A 24,206-nucleotide genomic window follows, 5' to 3' on the forward strand; every position below is an offset into this window, starting at 1 on the left:
AGACCTGTTCCTAAAGATACCATGCTTTGGAACAGGGCTGGCTGGCCTCACAACTCCACTGCCCTTAAAGGCAGTAAATCAGCCATTTACAAACTCTTGAATGGCCACACTGAAATCAGTAGGATTTCTCATGGAGTCAGGTATTGCTCATCATGCTTAGGGGTATTAAAACCTGGTCCTTGTACTCAGATCAAGGGAAATTTGTTGTGGCTTCTTAGTGAATTGTTCTTGCTGCACTATGCAGGTTACCAGCACCAATCATATCTATTTTCTATTCTATTTCCAAGCTCTTCAGTGTGGTATCTGAACACCACAGATATCTCTTGGTTTATCCCACTAATACTGATGTCCTGCAAGACTGAGGTAGCAGATAATTTCCCATCATCAATGGTAAAGAACAGCATAATTTAAAGTAGGCAAGAAATACATAAAGCATGCAATATTTAAAACATTCCTTGTGGAATTTTGGACAGTTGTACATAAGGATTGCCAACAGCTGATGTACGTGAAAAAAAGATTCTTAGCTCATCCTAATGACAGGGTTTTTTCATACATCAGGTTCAGTTGTGAAAACCTTACTCGCATGTGTAGTCCCAGTTCATCATAAGTAACAGCTGCATAACCTGGTTTTCTGGGTCCAGTCTCTCCTCCAGTTCAGATCTGGGGCACTGTTCTTAGCCTGCTGTACCTGTTCAGTGCCTAAAGAGAAGGCAGAGTGTGCATGTAATATCACACACACACACACACACACACACACACACACACACACACACACACTTTTTCTCTCTGGGGAGAGGGTAAAAAAAGAGTCATCTGTGACAGATGTTAGTCATGGCACTTAATACCCTTTTGGAAAGTGCTCAGATATCATGGTGATGAGGATAGTATAACAACCTGAAAAGAATGAAATAGAGAAGGCTTCTTTCTTTATAGCTATCTGTGTAGACTCTGATTCAGTAATACACTTAAGCAGATGCCTAACTTTTTTGACTATTACATACCTGAAGTTAGGCACATGCTTATTAAGTACTTTGCTGAATGAGGGGCTAAGTACCTTTCACAAGCACTCATTGAAAAATCTTTGGTGAATCACACGGTGACATTCCCAGACTTTTGCTAATATGTGCATTTTTTTTTCCAGATCCTGACAGAAGAGGCCTCAAAATGTACAAAAGGTTTATTGTACCTAGTAAACTGCTGACTAGGTTATGGGTTGCTACATCACCAGCCTCATTTGACTGAAGCACATGGTAAAAGCAGAGATTTGTCTGACTGGCAGAACACATAAGCCATGCATCATCTGTTTGGGCTTGTTTTGGGACAAAAGGACCTTTCACGTGCAGGGGATCTATTCTCCTTAGATGATGCTGAGATAGAAGGAAGCCTGTCAGAAGCTCTTGAGCAAATAAAAATAATTAGTTCTTCTCCAGTAAGTAAGACATGCTCCCCCATCCTTCTGCATGAGATAATGTATCATGAAAAGAAAGGTCAGAAAACAATGACAGAATAAGCAGAACACCAAAAACATAATAAATCTAACCTTTTAAAAACCATAGAAGTCCTAAACAAAATGTCAGATTCAAAGACTTCAGCTCTTGCATTCAGTTCTCATTCTTCTGAATTTTATTTTAAGAAAAATAATTTAAACAGATCTTAGTCACACTTCATATTAAGCGTCCATTTGTAGTGTATTGAGGGTTAATACATGATTAATAGACGTTAAAGTCATGCTATGGCTATGAATGAAATAAAGAATGCATGTGCCATAGGGCAAGAACGTAAATGCCATCATTTCATTTCTGACAGGATGACACCCAGATCAGCAGCCCTTCTAAATTTTGTTCTGATGGAATTGCCCCTAACAGGAGGTGTCCCTGCATTGGTTGTTTTCTCAGTTCTGTTACAGTGTTCCATAAGCTTCTGAAGGAGACAGAGCAGCATAAGAAATAATAGTTGACCTGGTACTCAGCACTCTTTGTGTGGGTAGCTTAAATTCTCCATGTTCTGAGCCACCAGTTCACGCCTTCAAGTGTGCTCTTTGCCAGCTTATCTTCTACTCATGTGTGGGACTCCCAGAGTGGCTGACAGATAACCTATCAGCATGGTCCAGTACTGATCTTTTGTTAATCTGACCAAAAGACAGTATGAAAACTAGCACACTGAAGAGAGTTGGATCCACAGGCTGAAGGATGGATATTGATTGGAGGACCTGAGAATGAATGGGATGTGCTCACAGACACAGTCATTCCAGGGCTATCCGTTGCTATCACGCAAAGACATGGACACTTTCTTCACCCACCCGCTCCCTGGCAACCTTGATTTTCTTTTCTCTCAATCCATTCTGTTTTTAGCTTTTCACCTTTTCTCAGTTCATCTCTTTCTTTCTCTCTCTTTTCCTCCTGCCCTTTTCTTCTAAGTTTTCTTCCACTCCTCCTCTCCTCCACCCCTCCTCTCATATGAGTAGCTTCTTTTAATTATTTGGTTACTTATTGCTTTGGTTATCTTATTATAGAGTAAACTTACCTCCCTCCCTGCCACATTGTGATGTTGCTGAATTCAGCTGCTAAAGTACTGCAGGAGTTGGTAGGAGACAGACAAAGATAAGATACTCTAAAAGCATTTTAAGAAACCATTTGTTTATCGGTTTAGATCTCTCTGACTCTTCTGTACCATGGATTCATATAGTTTAAGGTGAGAAGGGACCATTAGATCATCTAGTCTGACCTCCTGTATGTCATGGGTGACTGAATTTCACCCAGTTACCCCTTCAGTGAGTCCAATATCTCGTGTTTGACTAAAGCACAACTTGTGTTAATGCTTGGGTCAGCCCAATCCATTCATCAATTATATTTCAGAGCAGCCTTGAGCCTGAACCATTTTGCAAACCCTTAAATCCCCATAGTGACCACTTATGATTGGAATATACATCAGCTGGCAGAAGAGAAATTGTCAGCTGTAACAAGACCCTAATATATTGAATTAGCAAATGTACATGCACTTTTCTGGATATCATAGTGATTTTAAATGGATTATGGCAACATACCAATCTCTAACTTTCAGAACTTTTGAACACACTGTTGCTTGTGGCCACAAATGCTCTAAATCATCAATTAGGGAAATCATTGTGCAGAGACAATTCTTTCCTTGGGTCATTTCTTTGACAGCAAATTACCGTTGCACATTTTTCCAGAGCATTATTCCAATTAGTTTAGCTCTTGACTCCACTTATTCCTGGTATATTTCCACTAATGGCATATTATCAGCATTTCCAGATATCCCTCCCATCATAGTCCTCTGAAACAAAAGGACTGAATTTGCCACTGATGCTTCGTGCTAAACTGCTAACCCATGCTACATCCTAAAGAACAAAGGATTTCTTGTGCTTCTAAATTCCCTAAGGCTAATTCCCACTAGAGGGCAGCAGTGCTCAGTGATATACTTCATTATTGCTGTTGAGCAAGGATTCTCACAATTTTTAAATTCAGAATTTGAGCTGTCAAGGTGTATTTATTTTTCCCATGTATGTGGGGAGACCCCTAGAGTTGCAGAGTATTCTGCTATACATCTTTCTATGGCTAAACAGCAGCTAGTGAATACAAATACAAACTTTAGTATGAATCTCTTGCTTGTTTCTGTTTCCGGCCAACACCTTGCTGGCTATCTCCATATTATTCTATTTCTGCTTTTATTAAATTTTTATCTTAAAAAATAAAGCAAACTCTTCACAAGAGGAGGAGAGATTTCCTGGAATTTCAAGGAGGAAAAGCCAAATTGCAGTATCAGATATATGTGGTAGGGTAGATCAACTGATCACCCCAATAGTTTAAAACATACATCCAATGTGCTCATTTACACCAGTGGATTTAATTACTTTACTGGATTTAATAGAGGTACTCCAGAATTATCCTTTTGTAAATGAATGTTGAATTTAGCCCAAATTCTTAAATATTTCCATGGCTAGCCGTTAAAAGTAACATATTTTTTGATGAATACTTAGCTTGTGTTTGGCCTCTGTGCCTCTTTGAGGTAGAATATTATAGTTTAGCATGAGGGTTATTTGTTGTATATACTGTCGCTGAGTCTCCATTGTAGTCATTTACACTAGTGCAAGATGGATGTTTTGGTAGCATTTTGTATCTAGTTTGCACAGATGTAAATAACTACACAGCATGCAGGGAAACAGGCCTACTGAATCACTTTCTGTTCCTAGTGTAAATCTGAAATATCTCCGTTTACATCTGAGAGTCTAAATAATTGCATAATACAAGTTATGTGTACTCCTGGATGTAATTTTTTTAGAGTTGACATTTAAATGTTTATAGTAATATACAAATAGAAAAAATATAAACCAGGGATTTCAAGGCACATACATTCACATCTATTGAACAGGGAAGCCATAGCTTCAAAATGGGGGGCTACAAAAATTCACAATCTTAATAATTTAATCCATATTTTTTGTAGGAGCACAAATTATTCCTTTGTGTTAAATTACAACTTGGAATAGTTAAAGACCTATGACATTATTAGAGTTTTGCTCTTAATATTCTACTCGTTTATTGTATAGATTACATGAAGAAAATGGAGCGTTAAATTAATTTAACATCTTCTGGTTCATTTTGTGGCATTCTTTAAAGGATGACACTTCATTTGCACAATACAATTTAAAAACCCGTATTTTCTTTAAAATTAGGACTACCAGACTAACGACAATGACCAGGCAGTGGTGGAAATCTGTATCACTCGAATCACCACTGCTATCAGGGAGACTGCATCCATAGAAAAACATGGAAAGGCACTTGTGGCTCTCTGGGAGTCGTGTTTAGAGCACAATCTAAAACCTTCAGGAAAAGACGAGGACACACCACATGCAAAAATTGCATCTGATATCATGAGTTGCATTTTGCAGGTAAGCCTGAATCACAAGAAATGCCCTATAACTCAGTGTCATAGTTTAATAGCAGCTGTACTTAGTCTCTCTTGGGGTGTATTGGAGTGCTCATATTTATTGAAAAAGCCAAGAATTGGAGCTTCATGTTAAATTATACTATTAAATGTATATGATGTACATTGAGGCCAAGTAAATGTTTTGGCAGCATTCTTATCTTTTGAAATTTCCTGTGTGGTGAATTTCTCAACCTTAATGTTGCATGAACCCTAGACGTTTGCATCTTACATAAAAATTAAAGTGTGAAGGATAGTATTGTAGCAGCAGCAGCAGCAGATGGGAAAGACATTTCATTCAAAACCCATTATTTTCAAGGCACTTATGACTCTTTTTGAAAGAAAAGTATCATTTGGGGAAAAGGTTGAAGAGGATCCTTTACCTGATAGAAATGTTGCCTTTCAAGAGCGAGGAACCCATTTAAAGGCTCAGTTGTGATGCAGAGTTCAGATGCAATATTGGAAACTAAATATGGGCCAAATTCTGACCTTGAACACACAGCTCAGATTTTGATCCTTTGTCTGCTCGGAGAATCTTTGTCCTATAAGTAGTTGTTTTTGAATAGTCATATGTTTTAACTGAAGCAGGCTCCTGAATGTTTCTCCAATAGAGCATATAAAGTGTTGTGGGACACATTTACATAATAGTTTCTATGTAAATGGAAGGTCACTATGAAAGGTACGTCAGTATCAATGGTGGGAAAAATTACACGCAACAGGCTGGTTGTCAACGTTCAGTTGCCTGCTTCAATGAGAACACATAGCTATGTTCAATAGTGTGAAATGTTTCTCCGCGCAGAAATAGGGTTAAAGTCGGAGCACTGTGCCCATATTTGGTAATGTATCCTGATAGTGTTTTTTCTGTTATTTACTCATCTCCTCTGCTTTGTGAAATTTATATAACTGGGGTACCACTCTCAGGAAATCAAGATTACATATTGTTATAAATCTGCATGCTTAGTATTAGGTACTGTTTTGTTACCTCACTGTCTGCCTTTTGGTGAGCTAGCATAAGCAGACACAAGCTACAGAATAATGAGGCAGGCATGAGTTCAGTGAGCAGAGCAGCCATGTCTCTTTACCAGTACAGAAGGGTATAGAGGAACCTCCCCTCCTGCTGCTGGTGCCGCTGTTACCGAATGTTTTCCTCTCTAGGTGCAGAGAGGGGGATGAGCAGACACTCCTCTGAACAGCCTTCACTTGTGGAAGAAGTTACACACTCACACAGCCCACAAAGGGTGTATCTGAAGGAACACACTCATCCAGCCTCCATACTAACTCTGCTACAACACCTACCCCTAGCCCTGGTTGACCTGGAAAGAAAGGATCAGTAGAGGGCACCATAATGTCTAGAGAAGTGGTAAAGGAAGTAATATCCTGAGTTTGGAGTACAGGTTCAGGACAGAACCAGAGGTGTTGTATGAGCTGGAGCAGCAGGTTGGGTGCAGCATCCTGGGAGCAGGCTACGGAGAGAGAGCCTGGGAGCAGGCAGCCTGAGAGTTGGCACTAACAAGCCGAGAGCCAGGCAGGAAGCAGACTATTAGTCAAAGGAGGCCAGCAGCAGGGGGAACATACATGAGCAGCAACTGCCTGCAGCAGGAGTACAGCACGTGGAGGGAAGAGGGCACTGTGTAGGAGGCCCCAATAAGACAGAAGAACTGAGTGAGCTCTGGTAGGTGGTGGAATCTGCAACCAGGGTTTAATTGCCCCTAGGAGGGATAGGCTGGAGGGAGTAGCCTAGGTATTAGCCCTGACGAACCCTATGGAACAGCTGCCTTTTCACCTCTCTGTGACCCCTTGGGCTGAATTATGAATTGTTGGGCTGACCTGGACATCCAACTGCTGCAGCCATTATTTGTGCTAACCCTGGTAAAATAATCCTCAATGGTTCATTCAAAATGGGAGACTATTAATGGGGACCCATCAACGACCGTAATCTGTACAGCCTGGGTATGTTCCTCGCTGGGGAGAGAAATTGCAGTAAAAATGAGGAAGCTGAAGCAGGCTGGAATGGAATAAAGAAACTGAAATTCACTGAGAGCCCATTACAGGAGAGGGAAGTGGAGTTTTCTGAGAAGTTTATGGTTTTATGGGTACCCTCCTATATGTGTAGTTTTCCTCGGCTGGCCCATGCTGAATCTTCCCAGCACACTATTGTTTCCATGGCCAGTCAGTCTTCCCTTTTTGGTTTGAGTCACCCACTTCCCCCAGCACTGACGTGTCAGCTCTATATACGGCATTTCATTGCTAAGATCCCTTTGTATAGTTCCCTTATTATTTCCAATTTGCCTTCTGCATTGACCAACTGGCAGCAACGTGCCAGGTTTGACTCAGACTTGCTCTTTAAATGAACTTCTCTACATCTGCCCAGCAAATGCTGGTTGTTGGCAATGACGTATGTTCAGGTGTGTGTCACTCAGTCTTTCCCTGTAGTAGCTGAAGCAACAGTACTAAAAGCCTCGGCGTGTTACTGTCTGCTCCAGTCTGCTGCTCAAATAGTTGCCACAAGGTCCTCAATATGACATGTTGTCCTTAAAACTTCTTGAGATTCATCATCTAGTTTGGCTCTTGGTTGGAAGTGTTGAAAATCCAAAAGAAACAAAAAAAAAGTTAAAGAAAAAATAACCCCAAATCTGAATTCACTTCAATGAAATAGCAATTTACAATTATCCATATGCCCAGGTCTGTTCTTTTCAGTTCCCAAACTCTGGGAACAGTGCCAAATGAATATGCACAATGAAGAAAGAAAAAAAATCTAACTGACGCTCAGATTGGTGTTGATCTTGTCCAGGAATTTAATTCCTGAGATCAGCAGAACATGTCTCCATTGTCTTAACTCTGCTTATTATTATAACATTGTCAAAATAAAGCATTGCTTATTTCCTAGATGAATTGTATTTGTTAGCATTAAATTCAATTAGTTCAGAGTACACACCGTAAGGGCCTGACTAAAAACCCACTGAAGTGAATGGAAAGACACCTATTGACTTCAATGAGCTTTGGATTCGACCTTTAGTTAATGTTAATATATTTACTGGGACACTTCCCCACTAATAAATGATGATCAAATCCAATTGTTCTCTTTCTGTAGATAGTTCAGACATTTATGATAGATGACAATGCATGTTTGAAAGTCTGTGATGCGCCAAAGTTCACAATGGTCATAGGGCAGGGGTGGGCAAACTTTTTGGCCTGAGGGCCACATCTGGGAATAGAAATTGTATGGTGGGCAATGAATGCTCACAAAATTGGGGTTGGGGTATGGGAGGGGGTGAGGGCTCTGGTTGGGGGTGCAGGCTCTGGGGTGGGGCTGGGGATGAGGAGTTTGGGGTGTAGGGGGGTGGTCCGGGCTGGGACTGAGGGGTTTGCAGGGCAGGAGGGAGATTAGGGCAGGGGGCTGGGGTGCAGGGAGAGGCTCAGGGGTGCAGGCTCCAGGCAGCGCTTACCTCAAGCAGCTCCTGGAAGCAGCAGCATGTCCCTTCTCTGGCTTCTACGCAGATGCATGACCAGGTGACTCTGCACGCTGCCCCATCCACAGGCACAGCTCCTGCAGCTCCCATTGGCTGTGGTTTCCGGCCAATGGGAGCTGCGGGGGTGATGGTTGGGGCAGGTGCAGTGTGCAGAGTGGAGCTTTCTGGATGCCCCGGTGCAAAGGAGCCGGAGAGGGACCATGCTGCTGCTTCCGGGAGCTGCATGGAGCAGCCCCCAATCCTGCTCCCGGGCTGGAGCACCAGAGTAGGGCAAGCCCCAGAACCTGCTCCCCAGTGGGAGCTCAAGGGCTGGATTAAAATGGCTGGTGGGTTGGATCTGGCCCATGGGCCATAGTTAGCCAACCCATCATAGGGCATTATGCAAGCCACCCTCCATGTGTTTGCTGTATTCTTTTTTTTTTTTGTAAAAAAATCACTCAGAATAAATTAAAAATAAATCAAACCTGAGAACTTCTACAAATACATTTGCTGCTCTTAGAATCACAGCTACATCATGTGTTAACTTTACAGAAGAAAGAACAATTTGAGTTTTTATACAATCCATGAGGGACAGTTGGAAAAGTAATGAATATCTCACACCCGGGTTGAATGTTACATGTTCTGTTGATATTAGCAGCAGTTAGGTCCCCAAGGTTTGCAAACTTTGCTACATTATATTATTGAAATCTGTTTTTCATTGTCACCTGCATATTTTCATAAGTGAACAGTCATGTACAGATATTTATTAGGGGCAGCTGAAACCTTACTCTGTGCTTCCATTTGAATTAATACATTTTCTCTGACAGCTAAGCATTTTATCATCCTTATTATAGAGAGCTTCCCCTTCTGTTTTGTTTTCATAAAAGAGCTGCCTACATCCCAACCAAAGAGCCAGATCATATCTGAAGTGAATGGTGTTGTGGGGGTGGGGATGGGTGTATAACTTGAAGGCAGAATTTGACAAAAGCCTGTCCCAGTCATAAGTCATAAGGAATTATGTGGATTTAAATATGTTGCTGTGTAAAAACTCCATTAGTTTTAAGGACCTTTCTCAGTATACACACTCTTTTGGCCAGATGCTGATGGCTCCAAAGGGTTGTCCTGGAACCTGGGGATGCTGGAACAACACAGATGCCCTGACCACAGTCTTTTCCCCCTGGCCACAACTCTTACAAAAAAGGGGCAGTTTAGGAGTTGCTATGACACTCCATACTGCCTGAAGACTCCCCTAGCATAGGGAATCCTCATGTGGCCAGTTAAGCCTGGTTGAGGGCTGTTTTGCAGCACTTGAGTAACACAAAGAAGACTTAACAAACTAGGGAATATGCTTCACTGGGCCCAATCCTGTTCCCATTGGTGCTATCAGCAAAGGGCCAATTGACTTCACTGGAAGCAGAAATGGGCCAAATGGAATTATGTACATGGAACCACAATATTTTTTTTCTGTTCATATCTATACTTTTTCACTCAAAGCTGCTCCAGACTGAATCGTATTCAAATTTCTTTGGAGTGTATTTCTTTTTGTTGTGCTATTGTGCTTGCATAAGAGTTTAGCACGGTGGGGCCCTGATCATTTGTTGTGGTTCCTAGACGCTAGCAAAACTAACAACACATAATTAATAATAATTTCAAAGATAGTCATGTACTACAGTGTCAGAAAGATGTTCAAATGTGAAGGGAGTTTAGAGAAAAGCCACAAAAATTAGAGGATGAAGGAATAATCAAGGGAAGAGTAAAAGAAATTATGACTCAATTCAGTCCTCAGTTACTTGGACACAAGTCCGATTGACTTCAGTGAGAGTTTATGTATGTGTACTCGAATGGAAAACATAATTTGACAGTAGACTTGTATAGGTTGGCTAAACATTTATCATAGGCTGTCCTTGGGGTTTCCAAACATTAAAAGATTGTTATATCTCTTGTTAGGATCAAATTCTAGGTACACGTGCAACCCATAGTGACTTCATTTGAAGTTGTGTGCACTTTTTGGAAGACAGAGTTTGGCCTTAAGGGAGAAATAGTACACTTGAAATATTTGTAGATGGTTTTTAACATCATGGATTGGAGCTATTTGTGAAGAGAGCGGGGGAGAGTACAAAGAAATTGTATGGAATTATAAAAGGAAAACAGTCAAATTATCAGAAAATAATTCCAGCTGGTAAACTGATTAAATGAAATCTGTGGAACAGTCTCTCTAGCCCACCTGTCAAGTGTCCTTCATTTCAAGGGATGTCATTCCAAACCCAAAGTTATCTATGCCCCCCACTTTCCCCACACAAATTTTATACCCTTTTATTTTTATTGTTGAAAATTACTTACATCAAAAATAAAGACTCATGAAACTGGGGTTGCAGAAAGAGTCATTTACACATAAGGAATAAATCCCACAGCATTTTTGGTCTCCTGCAGGAATAATTTTTGTATATCCCTGATTTTGGGGCTTTGCCACATATTGCCGCCCACATTTTTGGCTTGCCAGGTTGACAAGCATGCACCTAAAGGAACAGCTGGAAGCACCATTGCTTGGGGAAAAAAACAAGACAATATAATGGACTGTAAATAACAATCCTGCGTTGGCAGAGGGTTGGAGGAGAGGGACCTAATAGGTCTTCGCTCTAATTCTGTTGTTCTTTGATTAGTGAGACTATTAACCATGATATTCTTATTGATGAATGCCCTGCAATGTCAATAATGTTCTTTGGCTCATTTGTGTTTTTTGAATATAATCTGAGTCCTCTCTAAAGCAATGTTCTCCTCTGAGTGCTTCCAAAACAAGAGATCCAGACTGCAAGCTCCATCATTCTAGTGTAAATCAGCTCCACTTGACTCTGGGTTTATATCAGCATAAATGATAGCAGAACTGGACCCAGATTATAAATATGTACATTGTTTCACAACTGGACATTATAGCATTGGATGCTTACATTTTGAGGAATTTAGGATTTGTCACTTCATGCTGTCCTTGTCTGTACGGAGGATTAGCCTTGAATTTAGCAGTTGGTGTCCAGAACCTAGTGCAGTTGCACCAGAGCAAACCCCTTGTACAGATAAGTCACGATTTGCACTGTTGAAGACTTACCCCTGCTTGAAATCAGGGTAATCTGCATCCCCACAAATTGCAGCTTTCCTTGTTTGCATGAACACAGCTGCACTGATTACTGGCTACTGTCTGATGAAAGTGGGGCTAATTCCCAGTATAGACAAAGCTACAGTGTACAATGAAAGAATTGAGGTGATATGCCAGTGACAATATCACTTTGGTTCAGTGAATAATTCACCTATCAACAGCATATTGTACTCTACTCTCCATTCATTTGTTCTGCTGCAGGATGGAGTTACTCATTCCAGAATGGATAAAATACTGTATGTTATAGCTGTCAACATTCTAGTATCATTCTTCTTATCAGTTACATAGTATGTTTGTTACTCCAGTTGTTGAAGTAGGAAATAGGTACATTAGCACGTAAAGCTGCAGTAGTTTGACATTTCCTGTCATACCATTTTCCCTCTTTAAAGCCTGACTTTAGCGGTGTTACCAAAGAGTAACCTTTCTCTATGTGTTTTATACAGTTGTTTTCTTGATCACCTGATTTTTGGTTTTCCAATTTTGTCAGCATTAAACTTGATTTTAATCATTTTTTCAGCTGCTTATTTTTCAGTGTCCCCTCCTTTTTTCACAGAATTACAATCGACCTCCAATAATGGCTTTAGCTGTCCCAGTGGCAGTGAAATTTCTCCAGAGGGGTAACAAGGAACTGTGCAGAAACATGTCAAGTTATCTATCCCTAGCCGCAATTACCAAAGCAGATCTGCTGGCTGATCACACAGACGCAATTGTGAAAAGTGTCCTTCAAGGTACAAATATTTTGCTCATTCTGCTATGAAACTTGGGTCCCAATCCTGCAAAAACCCCAAACATGGATTTATCAGGATCAGGCCCTAATATTAGATTGTATAAAGAGAAAGATTTCAAGTAACGTATATAAAGGCTTACAGTATTTGATAAGCCTTTTTGATTAGGAAGCTTTATGGTAGACTGTGAGCTCTTTGGGGCAGGGATTATGTCATCCTATGTATGTGTATAGACAGTGCCTAGGCCATTCACATGTCAATGGACTGCAAATAATAAATAGTAATATGAGACAATATTGTGCATATCAGGCCTTTATCCTTCTTACTTATGCCAATAGCAAAATTCCACTGACTTCTGTGGGAACAAGATCAGACCCGTTCTGTGAAAGAGTCTGAGGTAATTTTTTAAGGCATTGCAATGGAGTTTTATTCCCATACATGCTATTGTCTTTAGTAAGAATTCTGTGGCTAAATTTTTGAAATTTTACTCTGTGGGTTTAACTTATTATGTTAAAGAAGCAAAATATTATTACATATTTTAAAGGGTAATGCGATTTAGGTGAAATCATTCTGTTTACAATAGGGCCTTATTTTCCAGATAAGGATGCTGCCAGTGACATATAATAGCTGGTCAAATTACTGTAGTGATATTGCTCTAAAGATGATAGGTCTTAACCCAAGCGTGTACATTCTGTATATATTAAAAATCTTTGGGATCCATTTATTTTATGGTATTATATGGAGAGATAGCTAAAATGGATGCTAATTTATTCCTTAAACAGTTTAATACCAAATCATTAAGATACTTATAAACTGTGGTGAGAGTTTGCTCTTTCCTGCCTGCAGGTGGTAATGAGTACTGCCTTTTCAACCATTTTACAATGATGTTCATGAAACATGAAATCTGTGAGCAGAAAGGGTCTTTGTGCACAGGTCTTCCCTTTTCCATGTGGAAGTGGGAGTGCCCTCTCCTCTGTCGCGGGACCCTGGGGGGGCGGGGGAGCTGCTAGGTTGGGCAGACAGGTGCACTATATTTATTGCTCTCCCTTTCTAGCCTGGTGTGAAATCTACTTACAAATTAAAATGGCCTCAGAGTGTCTTAACTCTTCTGTGGAATCCATCTGTGCAGTGGACGTTTCCCAATCCCCTCTCTTTAGAGAAGTGGTTGGTGGAGGAGTTCAGGTCAGCAGGACTACTCCATTGGATTCGTACCAGGCTTCCAGGGAGCTGAAGCGAGTGAGCAGGAGACCCCAGAGTCAATATGGATGGTTCTGGCCTCTAACAAATCCTGGAGACCCAAGGGTTTAATGGGATGAACCCTCTATTTCATATTACAGAGAGGCAAACCCCGCCATCTTCCCCATAATGATCTGGTAAAAGCTTTGCCCATTGTGGCATTATAGCTGTGGTTTGAGTAAGACTTTAATAGACATTATTTCACAATAAGACAAAATGTGGTGAAAGAAATGAATTTACTGTTGTGTCAATGGCTATTTCTTTGTAATGTGTTGCATTTCTGAGAAGCCATAGCAGGCATGATTAGCACACGCATTAGCAAGTATTGCCAGTGCAGGATTCCAAGGTGCTTGTAACATGATCCTGGGAAAAATCAGCATGTTGAATTTTAAAGTTACTACCAAAATTAAACATGCTGCTGGAGGAAAGCATGGCTATTCTGTTTATGGGCCAGTTTGAGATGAATATATTTAAACCATGTAACATTGCTGAGAAAATAAAATCCAGGGTGAAGAATATTACTGACAAAAGAAATGTCTGTCTGGATCAGTAAAGCCAAGACTAGTGTCATTAGCATATATTAAGATTTTAGCTTGTATGCTAACATTTGGGAAAACAGTGTTATTAATAGTAAGAACCAAAGTGGAACAAGACTTGGTCCTTAAGATATAATCACAGATATGCTGACACCTGCTCTAGTTTAGCATTTATATTATTCACCAGCAGATGTTGCAATGGACTTCAGAGATTAAAATTCCAAATTAAAAAAGGGAACTCTGAATTCTTGTGTTTAGCACTCTTTTCCTAGTTATTTGTATTTTCATCAATAGTATTTCAATCAGGAAAGGTCTTGGTTTCAAAATGCTGCTAAGAACCATGATTTAAAACTAAGACAGTTTATTGAGGGGGAGGGAGAAAGCTAATAAATATGGATGTGCAAAGATAAATGGAGACAAAGCATCTTATTCTGTTCTCAGGTAAACTGGGGCAAATCCAAGAGCTATCAATGCAGTTGCACTAGTGAAACTGAGAACAGAATTTGGCTCAATGCCTGGGAGAGTTTGGGAGCTAATGGATTTATGGACATAGTAACTACAGTGGGGAAAATGTTGGGCTGTATGATTTATTTATATCTTATTAGCTATGAAAAGCTATTTAGCAAGAATGTTTAAATAGAGTATTATGTTTAGAGATGACTCTAACAGATTAACTCCATTTCCAACACATGAATGTGCACAACCTGCACTCAACACTGATAAATAGACTGTGTGCTGAGGAGTTCCTTGAGGGGGACGGGAGAGACAGAACCCTCCCCACTTCCATGAATAGCAGCAAAGCTGCATCACAGTCACTACGGCAGCCACAGAGCCCCATTATTGGTGCTTCTTATGGGGCAGTTTGGTCAGTTGATCCATGTTGTTGCAGATCCACAGGCCATGACCTTGTCCCTTCCAACCCCAAGACCTTCTTGGATTCTAGTGCAAATGAAGCCCTGACAGCTCATCAGTGTGCTACAGGCTCCCTAAATCCCATACTTCCATATGCACGTGGCAGAATCACACTGGGTCTGCCACACCCAGAGTTTTCAACATCCATAGAGTATTTGCTGTATGGGCAGGGGCGGCTCTAGGCACCAGCAAAACAAGCTGGTGCCTAGGGCGCAAAATCTCAGGGGCGCGGCTGCGCGGCGGGACCTGCGCGCCCATGCCTGCGGGAGGGAGTCAGGGGGGGACCGACGGCCCGCTGGCGCGACTGCGCTGGCAGCTCTCAGCGAGCGGCGGCGCAGCGCGTCCGCCGCGCGCAGGTCCGCCCAGCCCGGGGGGCCACAGCGGGGACCCTCTGACCAGCGCAGTCATGCCCGCGGGCGCCGCGCTCGAAGCGCCTCCATGAGCGCCTCCGGGGCGGGCAAAAGCAGCGCAAAACGCCCTGTGTATGGGATATTGGTGTTTACTAGCCAGCATCATATTACATGTTCCTTACGAAGAAGACATTAAAGAATGTTAAAGTTACAAAGGGAAGCACCGAAAGCTGGGAAACAACAGTTACCCACAGAGCCTTAACTCTGCCTCTTGTTGGATGAATTACAATACAGCCTTCGGTTACATGACCACATAATATATTTTCTATAGGAGTCTGCCTCATTCGTTGCACAGATTGCATGGTGAATGAGACAGGGCTGCACCATGTATGCAGGGACTGTGAGGCATTCTACTTCAGGCTTGGCAGAGAGATTTCTGGCTCTCAAAAGGAGGTGGTTGGGGCAGTGAAGAAGGTTCCATTTTACTCAGGGGAGGGAGAGGAAGAGAGCAGCAGCTGGGAGGCAGATGAGTTTCCAGTTGGAGGTAGGGGGAATCTAAGCTCTGAAAATGAGCATACAGTATTTATCTTCAGCAATGGAGCATTTCCAAGATTAAATCTGGTGAGGTAGCAGGTAAAAGGCTACTCTAGAACCATGGCATGTCCGACTTAGGCCTGGTCTACACTGGGGGGCGGTTCGAACTAAGGTACGCAAGTTCAGCTACGCGAATAGCGTAGCTGAACTCGAAGTACCTTAGTTCGAAGTACTTACCCGTCCTCACGGCGCGGGATCGAAGTCCGCGGCTCCCCTGTCGATTCCGCCACCGCCGTTCGCGGTGGTGGAGTTCCGGAGTCGACGGGAGCGCGTTCGGAGTTCGATATATCACTTCTAGATGAGACGCGATATATCGAACTCCGAGAAGTCGATCGCTACCCGCCGACCCGAGCGGGTAGTATGGATGTATCCTTAGTTAGGAACAGGGCATTGAGGAAGAGATTTTTTTTTTGCAAATTATTTTTAATTGTTCTACTATATTAATGTACATTTGTCTGTATTTAATGGAACAAAGTATATTGTGACAGACCCAGATCAGTGGGGTACATGAGTCTGGTAGAGGGCAAATATACTGGTCACTGGATGAGTAGTTTTCTGTTCCCTGAGTGACCAGAGCAGGGGCTGCACTAGAGTAATCAGGAACCTGCTAGAACCAATTAAGACAGGCAGGATAATTAAGGCACCTGGAGCCAATTAAGAAACTGCTAGAATCAATTAGGACAGGCTAGCTAATCAGAGCACCTGAGTTGAAAAAGGACCTCACTTCAGTTTGTGGCATGCATGCGAGGAGCTGGGAGCAAGAGGAGCTGAGAGTGAGAGGACATATTGCTGGAAGACTGAGGAGTACAAGCATTATCAGGCACTAGGAGAAAGGTCCTGCGGTGAGGATAAAGAAGGTGTTGGGAGGAGGCCCTGGGGAAGTAGCCCAGGGAGTTGTAGCTGTCGTGAAGCTGTATCAGGAGGCACTCTAGACAGCTATAGTCCACAGGGCCCTGGGCTGGAACCTGGAGTAGAGGGTGGGCCCGGGTTCCCCCCAAACTTCCAACTCCTGATCAGACACAGGAGGAATTGACCTGGACTGTGGCTTCTACCAGAGGGGAAGGTCTCTGGGCTGTTTCCTGACCCACAGGGTGAATCTGTGAGGTGAGCAAATCCGCTAATGAGCGCAGGACCCACCAAGGTAGAGGAGGAACTTTGTCACAATATATAGATGGGATTTGACAGAGTTGTTGGCTTTGCACAGCTTACTGGAAGGTCTGGAGCTCTCTTCAATGTGGAGGTGCATTCTCTGGTCCAGAGCAGATTATTTGGGATGACATTTGACCCAAGAATCTCATAGTTTGCTCCACAGCAAAGATTATTTGTGAATTTTATTTAATCAATGTGTGTAGTGCAACTGACTGAACATTTTAAATGCAGATACACTGTTGTGGTGGTAGAAGTTGATCTCAAAGCAATTAGATTATAGATAGAATAGAACCTGTTCACTAGATCAGTAGTTCTCAGCTAGGGGTTTGCGGCCCACTTGGGGTCCAAGAGCCATTTCAGGGGGTCCACCAAGCCAGACCGCTCAGAGCCCCGAGCCCTGGTGCCCGAAGTTCAGAGTCCCAAGCACCAGCACTCTGTGGGGTAGAGCCCCAAGCCCCAGCAGAAGCCGCCCTGCAGGGCTGAAACCTCCAGCCCCGCAGGGCTAAAGCACCAGGCCGACCCATTGCTCCAAGGGGCAGAAGCACTGAGCCCCCTGCCGTGCAGGGCAAAACATTTGAGCTCCCCATCCAATGGGGCTTCTGAGCCCCACCCTATGGGGCAGAAGCCCCCTCTCCCCAGGGCTGAAGCCCAGTGCTCCCCCTGCAGCTGAAGCCCAGGCACCCCCACTGGCCATGGAGTTTTTATAGCATGTTGTGTGGGCTTCCAAACCCCTGCACTAAATACCACAGTGTATGTGTGAGTGTACTAGGAGGCACAAAACTTCAAGATAAAGGGAAAATTACCTTGTCTGAAATCCATCTTATTGCTTTTGTGTTACTGCTAGGAGAAAGGATCTGGCAGTTGTATAGGAATTAGTATCGCAGTAATATGCAGAAATGGATACCAGAGCCTTTTTTCATCATGTGATCTAAAGAGTATGAGAAATAGATGGAAAAATCAGTTCCGGGCAAAGAAAGTGTGCATGACTCCAGAGACAAATAGTAATTGCTTTGAAGGAGGCTTTCTCCAAGGTTCACCATAATTCTAATCTTACTTTTCATTGATATGAACATTTAATATTGCAGCTTCCTTGACAAATCCAGCTAATCACCTAGCATCGCTCTTCCATCACCCTCCACTTCTGCTTGTGTCCTTCACCTGCTTCTCTGCCACTGTCAGAAGCCTTTCTTAGCTCTGTCCCCTCTCTGAGTCATGAGTCTGCTTCTCTCCTGCTGTATCCAATCTCTACTTTCGTTCCCCTCTCATGGGGCTCATTGGCTTCAGTGGTTGTGCCTAATCCACTTGTGAAAATCATTGCCACAAAATATTATTGCAGCAATGAGCTGAGTTGGATTCAAAAAGGATTTTGAACTTTATATGAATAATAATTATATGCGTAGTCACACTGTCAAGGGTTAAGAATCATTGGAAAGAGGGAGCCTATACAGGAAGGATGGGCTCCACCTAAACCAAAATGGGACCAGATTGCTGACACTTAATATTAAAAAGATTGTAAAGCAGTTTTTAAACTAAGGGCTGGGGAAGAGCTGACAGGTGCAGAGGAGCACGTGGTTTGGACAGAGACATCCCTTAGGGGAGGATCTATTAATGGCGATTCTTTATGTCCTAGTAAGGAGGAGAGGATGGAAGATAGAGTCAAATGAAAAATAAGTCCCATTCAATTATATCATGTAATGGCAGACAACTAAAAAGTGACATGTTTTTAAAGTGCTTATATACCAATGCTAGAAGTCTAAATAATAAGATGGGTGAACTCTAGGGCCTCGTTTTAAATTAGGATCTTGATATAATAGGCACCACAGAAACTTGCTGGAATGAGGATAATCAATGAGACACAGTAATACCAGGGTTACAAAATATATCGGAAGGACAGAGTAAGTCATGCTGGTGTGGGAGTGGCACTATATGTGAAAGAAAGCATAGAATCAAATGAAGTAAAAAATCTTAAATGAAACAAACTGTACCATAGACTCTCTATGGATAGTAATTCTATGCTCTAATCATAAGAATATAGCAGTAGGGATATATTACCAACTACCTGACTAGGATGGTGATAGTGACACTGAAATGCTCAGGGAGATTAGAGAGGCTATTAAAATAAAAAACTCTATAGTCATGGGGGATTTCAACTATTCCCATATAGACTGTGTACATGTCACCTCAGGAGGGATGCAGAGATAAAATTTCTTGAAACCTTAAATGACTGCTTCTTGGAGCAGCTAATCCTGTAACCCACAAGAGGATAGGCAATTCTTGATTTAGTCCTAAGTGGAGCACAGGATCTGGTCCAAGAGGTGAATATAGCTGGACTGCTTGGTAATAGTGACCATAATATAATTAAATTTAATATCCCTGTGGTGGGGAAAACACCACAGCAGCCTAACACTGTAGCGTTTAATTTCGCAAAGGGGAACTACACAAAAATGAGGAAGTTAGTTAAACAGAAATTAAAAGGTACAGCGCCAGAAGTGAAATCCCTGCAAGCTGCATGGAAACTTTTTAAAGACACTATAATAGACGCTCAACTTAAATGTATACCCCAAATTAAAAACATGGTAGGAGAACCAAAAAAGTGCCACCTTACAACAAAGTAAAAGAAGCAGTGAGATGTAAAAAGGCATCCTCTTAGAAAGTGAAAGTTAAATCCTACTGAGGAAAATAGAAAGGAACATAAACTCTGATTAATGAAGTGTAAAAATATAATTATGAAGGCCAAAAAAATGTTGAACAGTTAGCCAAAGACTCAAAAAGTAATAGCAATTTTTTTTTAAGTGCATCAGAAGCAGGAAGCCTGCTAAACAACCAATTGGGCCAGTGGACGATCGAGATGCTAAAGGAGCACTCAAGGACGATAAAGCCATTGCAGAGAAACTAAATGAATTCTTTGCATTGGTCTTCACAGCTGAGAATGTGAAGGAGATTCTTCCAAACCTGAGCCATTCTTTTTAGGTGACAGATCTAAGGAACTGTCCCAGATTGAGGTGTCATTAGATGAGGTTTTGGAACAAATTGATAAACTAAAGAGTAATGAGTCACCAGGACCAGATGTTGTTCACCCAAGAATTTTGAAGGAACTCAAATGTGAAATTGCAGAACTACTAACTGTAGTCTGTAACCTACCATTTAAATTAGCTATCCTCCAGTCATTTGGTACAGAAGCTGATGTGATGCCAAGTTTTAAAAAGGGCTTCACTGGTGATCCCGGCAATTACAGGCGGTAAGTCTGACTTCAGTACCGGGCAAACTGGTTGAAATGATAGTAAAGAACAAAATTGTCAGACACATAGATGAACATAATTTGTTGGGGAAGAGTCAACATGGTTTTTGTAAAGGGAAATCATGCCTCACCAATCTATTAGAATTCTATGAAGGGGTCAACAAGCATGTGGACAAGGGGGATCCAGTGGATATATTGTATTTAGATTTTCAGAAAGCCTTTGAAAAGGTCCCTCACCAAAGGCTCTTAAGTAAAGTAAACTGTCATGGGATAAGAGGGAAGGTCCTCTCATGGATTAGTAACTGGTTAAAAGATAGGAAACAAAGGGTAGGAATAAATTGTCAGTTTTCAGAATGGAGAGAGGTGTCCTCCAGGGGTCTGTATATTCATAAATGATCTTGGGGGGAAAAGGGGTAAACAGTGAGGTGGCAAAATTTGAAGATGATACAAAATTACTCAAGATTGTTAAGTCCCAGGCAGACTGTGAAGTACTACAAAAGGATCTCTCAAAACTGGGTGACTGGGCAACAAAATGGAAGATGAAATTCACTGTTGATAAATGCAAAATAATGCATGATGGAAAACATAATCCCAATTATACATATAAAATGATGGGGTCTAAATTGGCTGTTACCACTCAAGAAAGAGATCTTGGAGTCATTGTGGATAGTTCTCTGAAAACATTCACTGAATGTGCAGCAGCAGTTAAAAAAGCAAACAGAATGCTGGGAATAATTAAGAAAGGGATCGATAATAGGACAGAAAATATCATGTTGCCGCTATATAAATCCATGGTACGCCCACATCTTGAATATTGCAGGCAGATGTGGTTGCACCATCTCAAAAAAGATATATTGGAATTGGAAAAGGTTCAAAAAAAGGCAACAAAAATGATTAGGGGTATGGAACAGCTGACACATGAGGAGAGATTAATAAGACTGGGACTTTTCAGCCCGGAAAAGAGACAACTAAGGGGGTATATGATAGAGGTCTATAAAATCATGACTGGGTGGAGAAAGTAAATAGGGAAGTGTTATTTACTCCTTCTCATAACACAAGAACTATGGGTCACTAAATGAAATTAATAAGCAGCAGGTTTAAAACAAACAAAAGGAAGTATTTTTTCACACAACGCAGAGTCAACCTGTGGAACTCCTTGCCAGAGGATGTTGTGAAGGCCAAGACTATAACAGAGTTAAAAAAAGAACTAGATAAGTTCATGGAGGGTAGGTCCATCAATGGCTATTAGCCAAGATGGTCAGGGATGATGTCCCTAGCCTCTGTTTGCCAGAAGCTGGGAATGGGCGACAGGGGATGGAGCACTTGATCATTACCTGTTCTGTTCATTCCCTCTGGGGCACCTGGTATTGACCACTGTCGGAAGACAGAATACTGGGATAGATGGACCTTTGGTCTGACCCATTATGACCATTCTTATGTTCTGATGGATATTAACCCTCTTCAGTGCACAAGACAACCAACAACTTCCCTAATAGGCATGTTATTGCCTAGCTGTCCATTATGGGAGTTTTACTCTTTCTCCAAAGCATTTTGTGCTGACTCCTCTTGTAGACAGGATATTGGAGTAGATGAACCATTAATACAGTGCACTGTGAAGTTTCTTATGTTCTGCCCTGTACAGTCACATTGAACGATGTTCTTTCCAACATACACACCTGACCTATCAGCCACAGTGACACTAATAGCATTCTCTACTCTCTAGTTTTCTTGTCTACTCATCTATAGATTCAAATTATTGAATTTATTTCCCTATTCCTGTCTTCTTCCTTAACCATCTTCTGGTGGTTTCGGAGGGCTTATCCGAAGCCATAAAGCTTCACAAACAGGTAACATGAATGGAAGTGCCACAGGCAAGGTGGTAGTACAGTTAGGTATCAAGACACATACTATAATCGGTACACAAAACTAAGGAGGGAGCTTAAAGTACCTACTTTGCATAGGCTTCACAAAGCTAAGCCCCATCTTGGATTTCCCCAGCTACTTGTCCTGCTGTGCTGGGGGATTGTCTGCAGGACTGCACCTCTGAACTCTTTGGCACACCACTATGGCCTTAGAATGCAAGTTTGGGAGTACAGTATCCCTCACATATGACATTTCAAGGTCACAGTAATAAATAGAGCTATACAAGCCTTTCCTTAAGAAATCTAAAACTGAATGCAATTTACCAGGAGGTCATTGTGACCATAATATAATTAAATTTAACATGCTTGGAGGCACAGGAGAAGGGAAATATCAAAGAAGCTTACCATAGTAGCATTTAACTTCAGAGGAATGACACAAAAATGAGGAAGCTAGTTAATGGAAATTAAAAGGAACAGTCACAAAAGTGAAATGCCTGCAGGTTACATGGAATTTTTTTGAAAACACCATAATAGAGGCTCAAATAAAATTAAATGTATATCCCAAATTAAAAAGAATAGAAAGAGGACCAAAAATGCCTCTGTGGCTAAACAGCGTAAAAGAGGTGGATAGAGGCAAAAAGGGATCCTTTAAAACTTGGAAATCAAATCCTACTGAGGAAAATAAAAAGGAGCATAAACTCTGGCAAACCAAGTGCCATTTAAGTGGCACACCTGAACCATTCTTTTTTAGGTTTTTAGTTTTTAGGTGACAAAACTGAGGAATTGTATTGGAAAAAGGAGCTTTTGGAATAAACTGATAAATTAAACAGTAATAAGTCACCAGGACCGGATGGGTGTTCACATAAGAGTTCTGAAGGAACTTAAATATGAAAATGCAGAACTACTTACTGTGTATGTAACCTGTCACTTAAATAATCTTCTGTACCAGATGACTAATAGCTAATGTGATGCCAATTTTTAAAAAAGGCTCCTGAGGCAATCCTGGGAATTACAGGCTGGTAAGCCTAACTTCAGTACCAGACAAATTGGCTGAAACTATAGTGAATAAGAGAATTATCAGACACACATAGATGAACAAAATATGCTGGGGAAGAGTCAACATGGCTTTTGTAAAGGGAAATCATGCCTCGCCAATCTATTAGAATTCTGTGAGAGAATCAGCAAACGTGTGGACAAGGGTGATCCAGTGGATACACTGAACTTGGACTTTCAGAAAGCCTGTGACAAGATCCCTCACCAAAATCTCTTAAGCAAAGTAAGCAGTCATGGGATAAGAGGGAAGGTCCTCTTATGGATCAGTAACTGGTTAAAAGACAGAGGGGAAAGGGTAGGAATAAATAGTCCATTTCCAAAATGGAGAGACATAAATAGCTGTGTCCCCCAGGGATCTGTAATGTGACTGGTGCTGTTCAACGTATACATAAATGATCTGGAAAAAGGAGTAAACAGTGAGGTGGCAAAGTTTTCAGACTATACTAAATTACTCAAGATAGTTAAGTCCAAAGTTGACTGCGAAGAGTAACAAAGGGATGTCACAAAACTGCGTGAGAAAGTGGCACATGAAATTCAGTGTTGATAAATGTGAAGTAGTGCATATTGGAAGACATAACCCCAACTATACATACAAAATGATGGGGTCTAAATTACCTGCTGTCACTCCAGAAAGAAATCTTGAAGTCATCATGGATAGTTCTGAGAACATTTGCTCAATGTGTAGCACCAGTCAAAAAAGAGAGACTCCCGCAGTCAGGCTAATTCCCTGTCACAACTGAAAGAATGTAGCAAGGCGGTGTGGTTCCCCGCTGTCCCAGAGAGGGACGAGTCCTGGGCAAACCTCTCTACAGAGTCTATGGACCATTGGTCTGGCCCAGTATGGTCAATCTCATGTATGTTTCATATGTTCAGGTACAAACTTGTAACACCCTCCGTTCATGACTTTTTGAATAAACCTAGCCAGTTACTTTCATATAGACCTGGGTCAGTTTGTATTTATCTTGAAACCATTAGAAACTCCTACTCTTTCCCATTGTTTCATCAAAAAACTG

General features: G+C 41.6%; 2 protein-coding genes across 13 annotated transcripts in view; one reads left to right on the forward strand and one right to left on the reverse strand.

The window, feature by feature from the left end:
* The window catches only part of LOC120372410 (lysosomal amino acid transporter 1 homolog), an 82,334-nt gene extending 64,366 nt beyond the window's left edge, over positions 1-17,968 (reverse strand). The window contains exon 1 of the mRNA XM_039489528.1: positions 17,844-17,968. The gene's annotated coding sequence lies outside the window, so the exon portion shown is untranslated. The remainder of the gene's footprint in view (positions 1-17,843) is intronic.
* The window catches only part of VEPH1 (ventricular zone expressed PH domain containing 1), a 186,522-nt gene that overhangs the window by 39,128 nt on the left and 123,188 nt on the right, over positions 1-24,206 (forward strand). For 9 of the 12 annotated variants that reach the window (XR_005584954.1, XM_039489506.1, XM_039489508.1 and 6 more), the window contains exons 2-4: positions 1,142-1,429; positions 4,691-4,906; positions 12,092-12,266. Coding sequence is in view for 10 of the 12 variants with exons in the window: in XM_039489506.1 (XP_039345440.1) it covers positions 1,292-1,429; positions 4,691-4,906; positions 12,092-12,266 (529 nt within the window). In the remaining 2 variants the exon portion in view is untranslated. Of the gene's footprint in view, positions 1-1,141; positions 1,430-4,690; positions 4,907-12,091; positions 12,267-13,317; positions 14,074-16,670; positions 16,734-24,206 lie in introns of those variants that run through there. The other 3 variants (XM_039489516.1, XM_039489510.1, XM_039489511.1) reach the window with 3 other exon arrangements.

The sequence above is a fragment of the Mauremys reevesii genome, linkage group 9, assembly GCF_016161935.1.
Source record: "Mauremys reevesii isolate NIE-2019 linkage group 9, ASM1616193v1, whole genome shotgun sequence".
Classification (NCBI taxonomy): domain Eukaryota; kingdom Metazoa; phylum Chordata; order Testudines; family Geoemydidae; genus Mauremys; species Mauremys reevesii.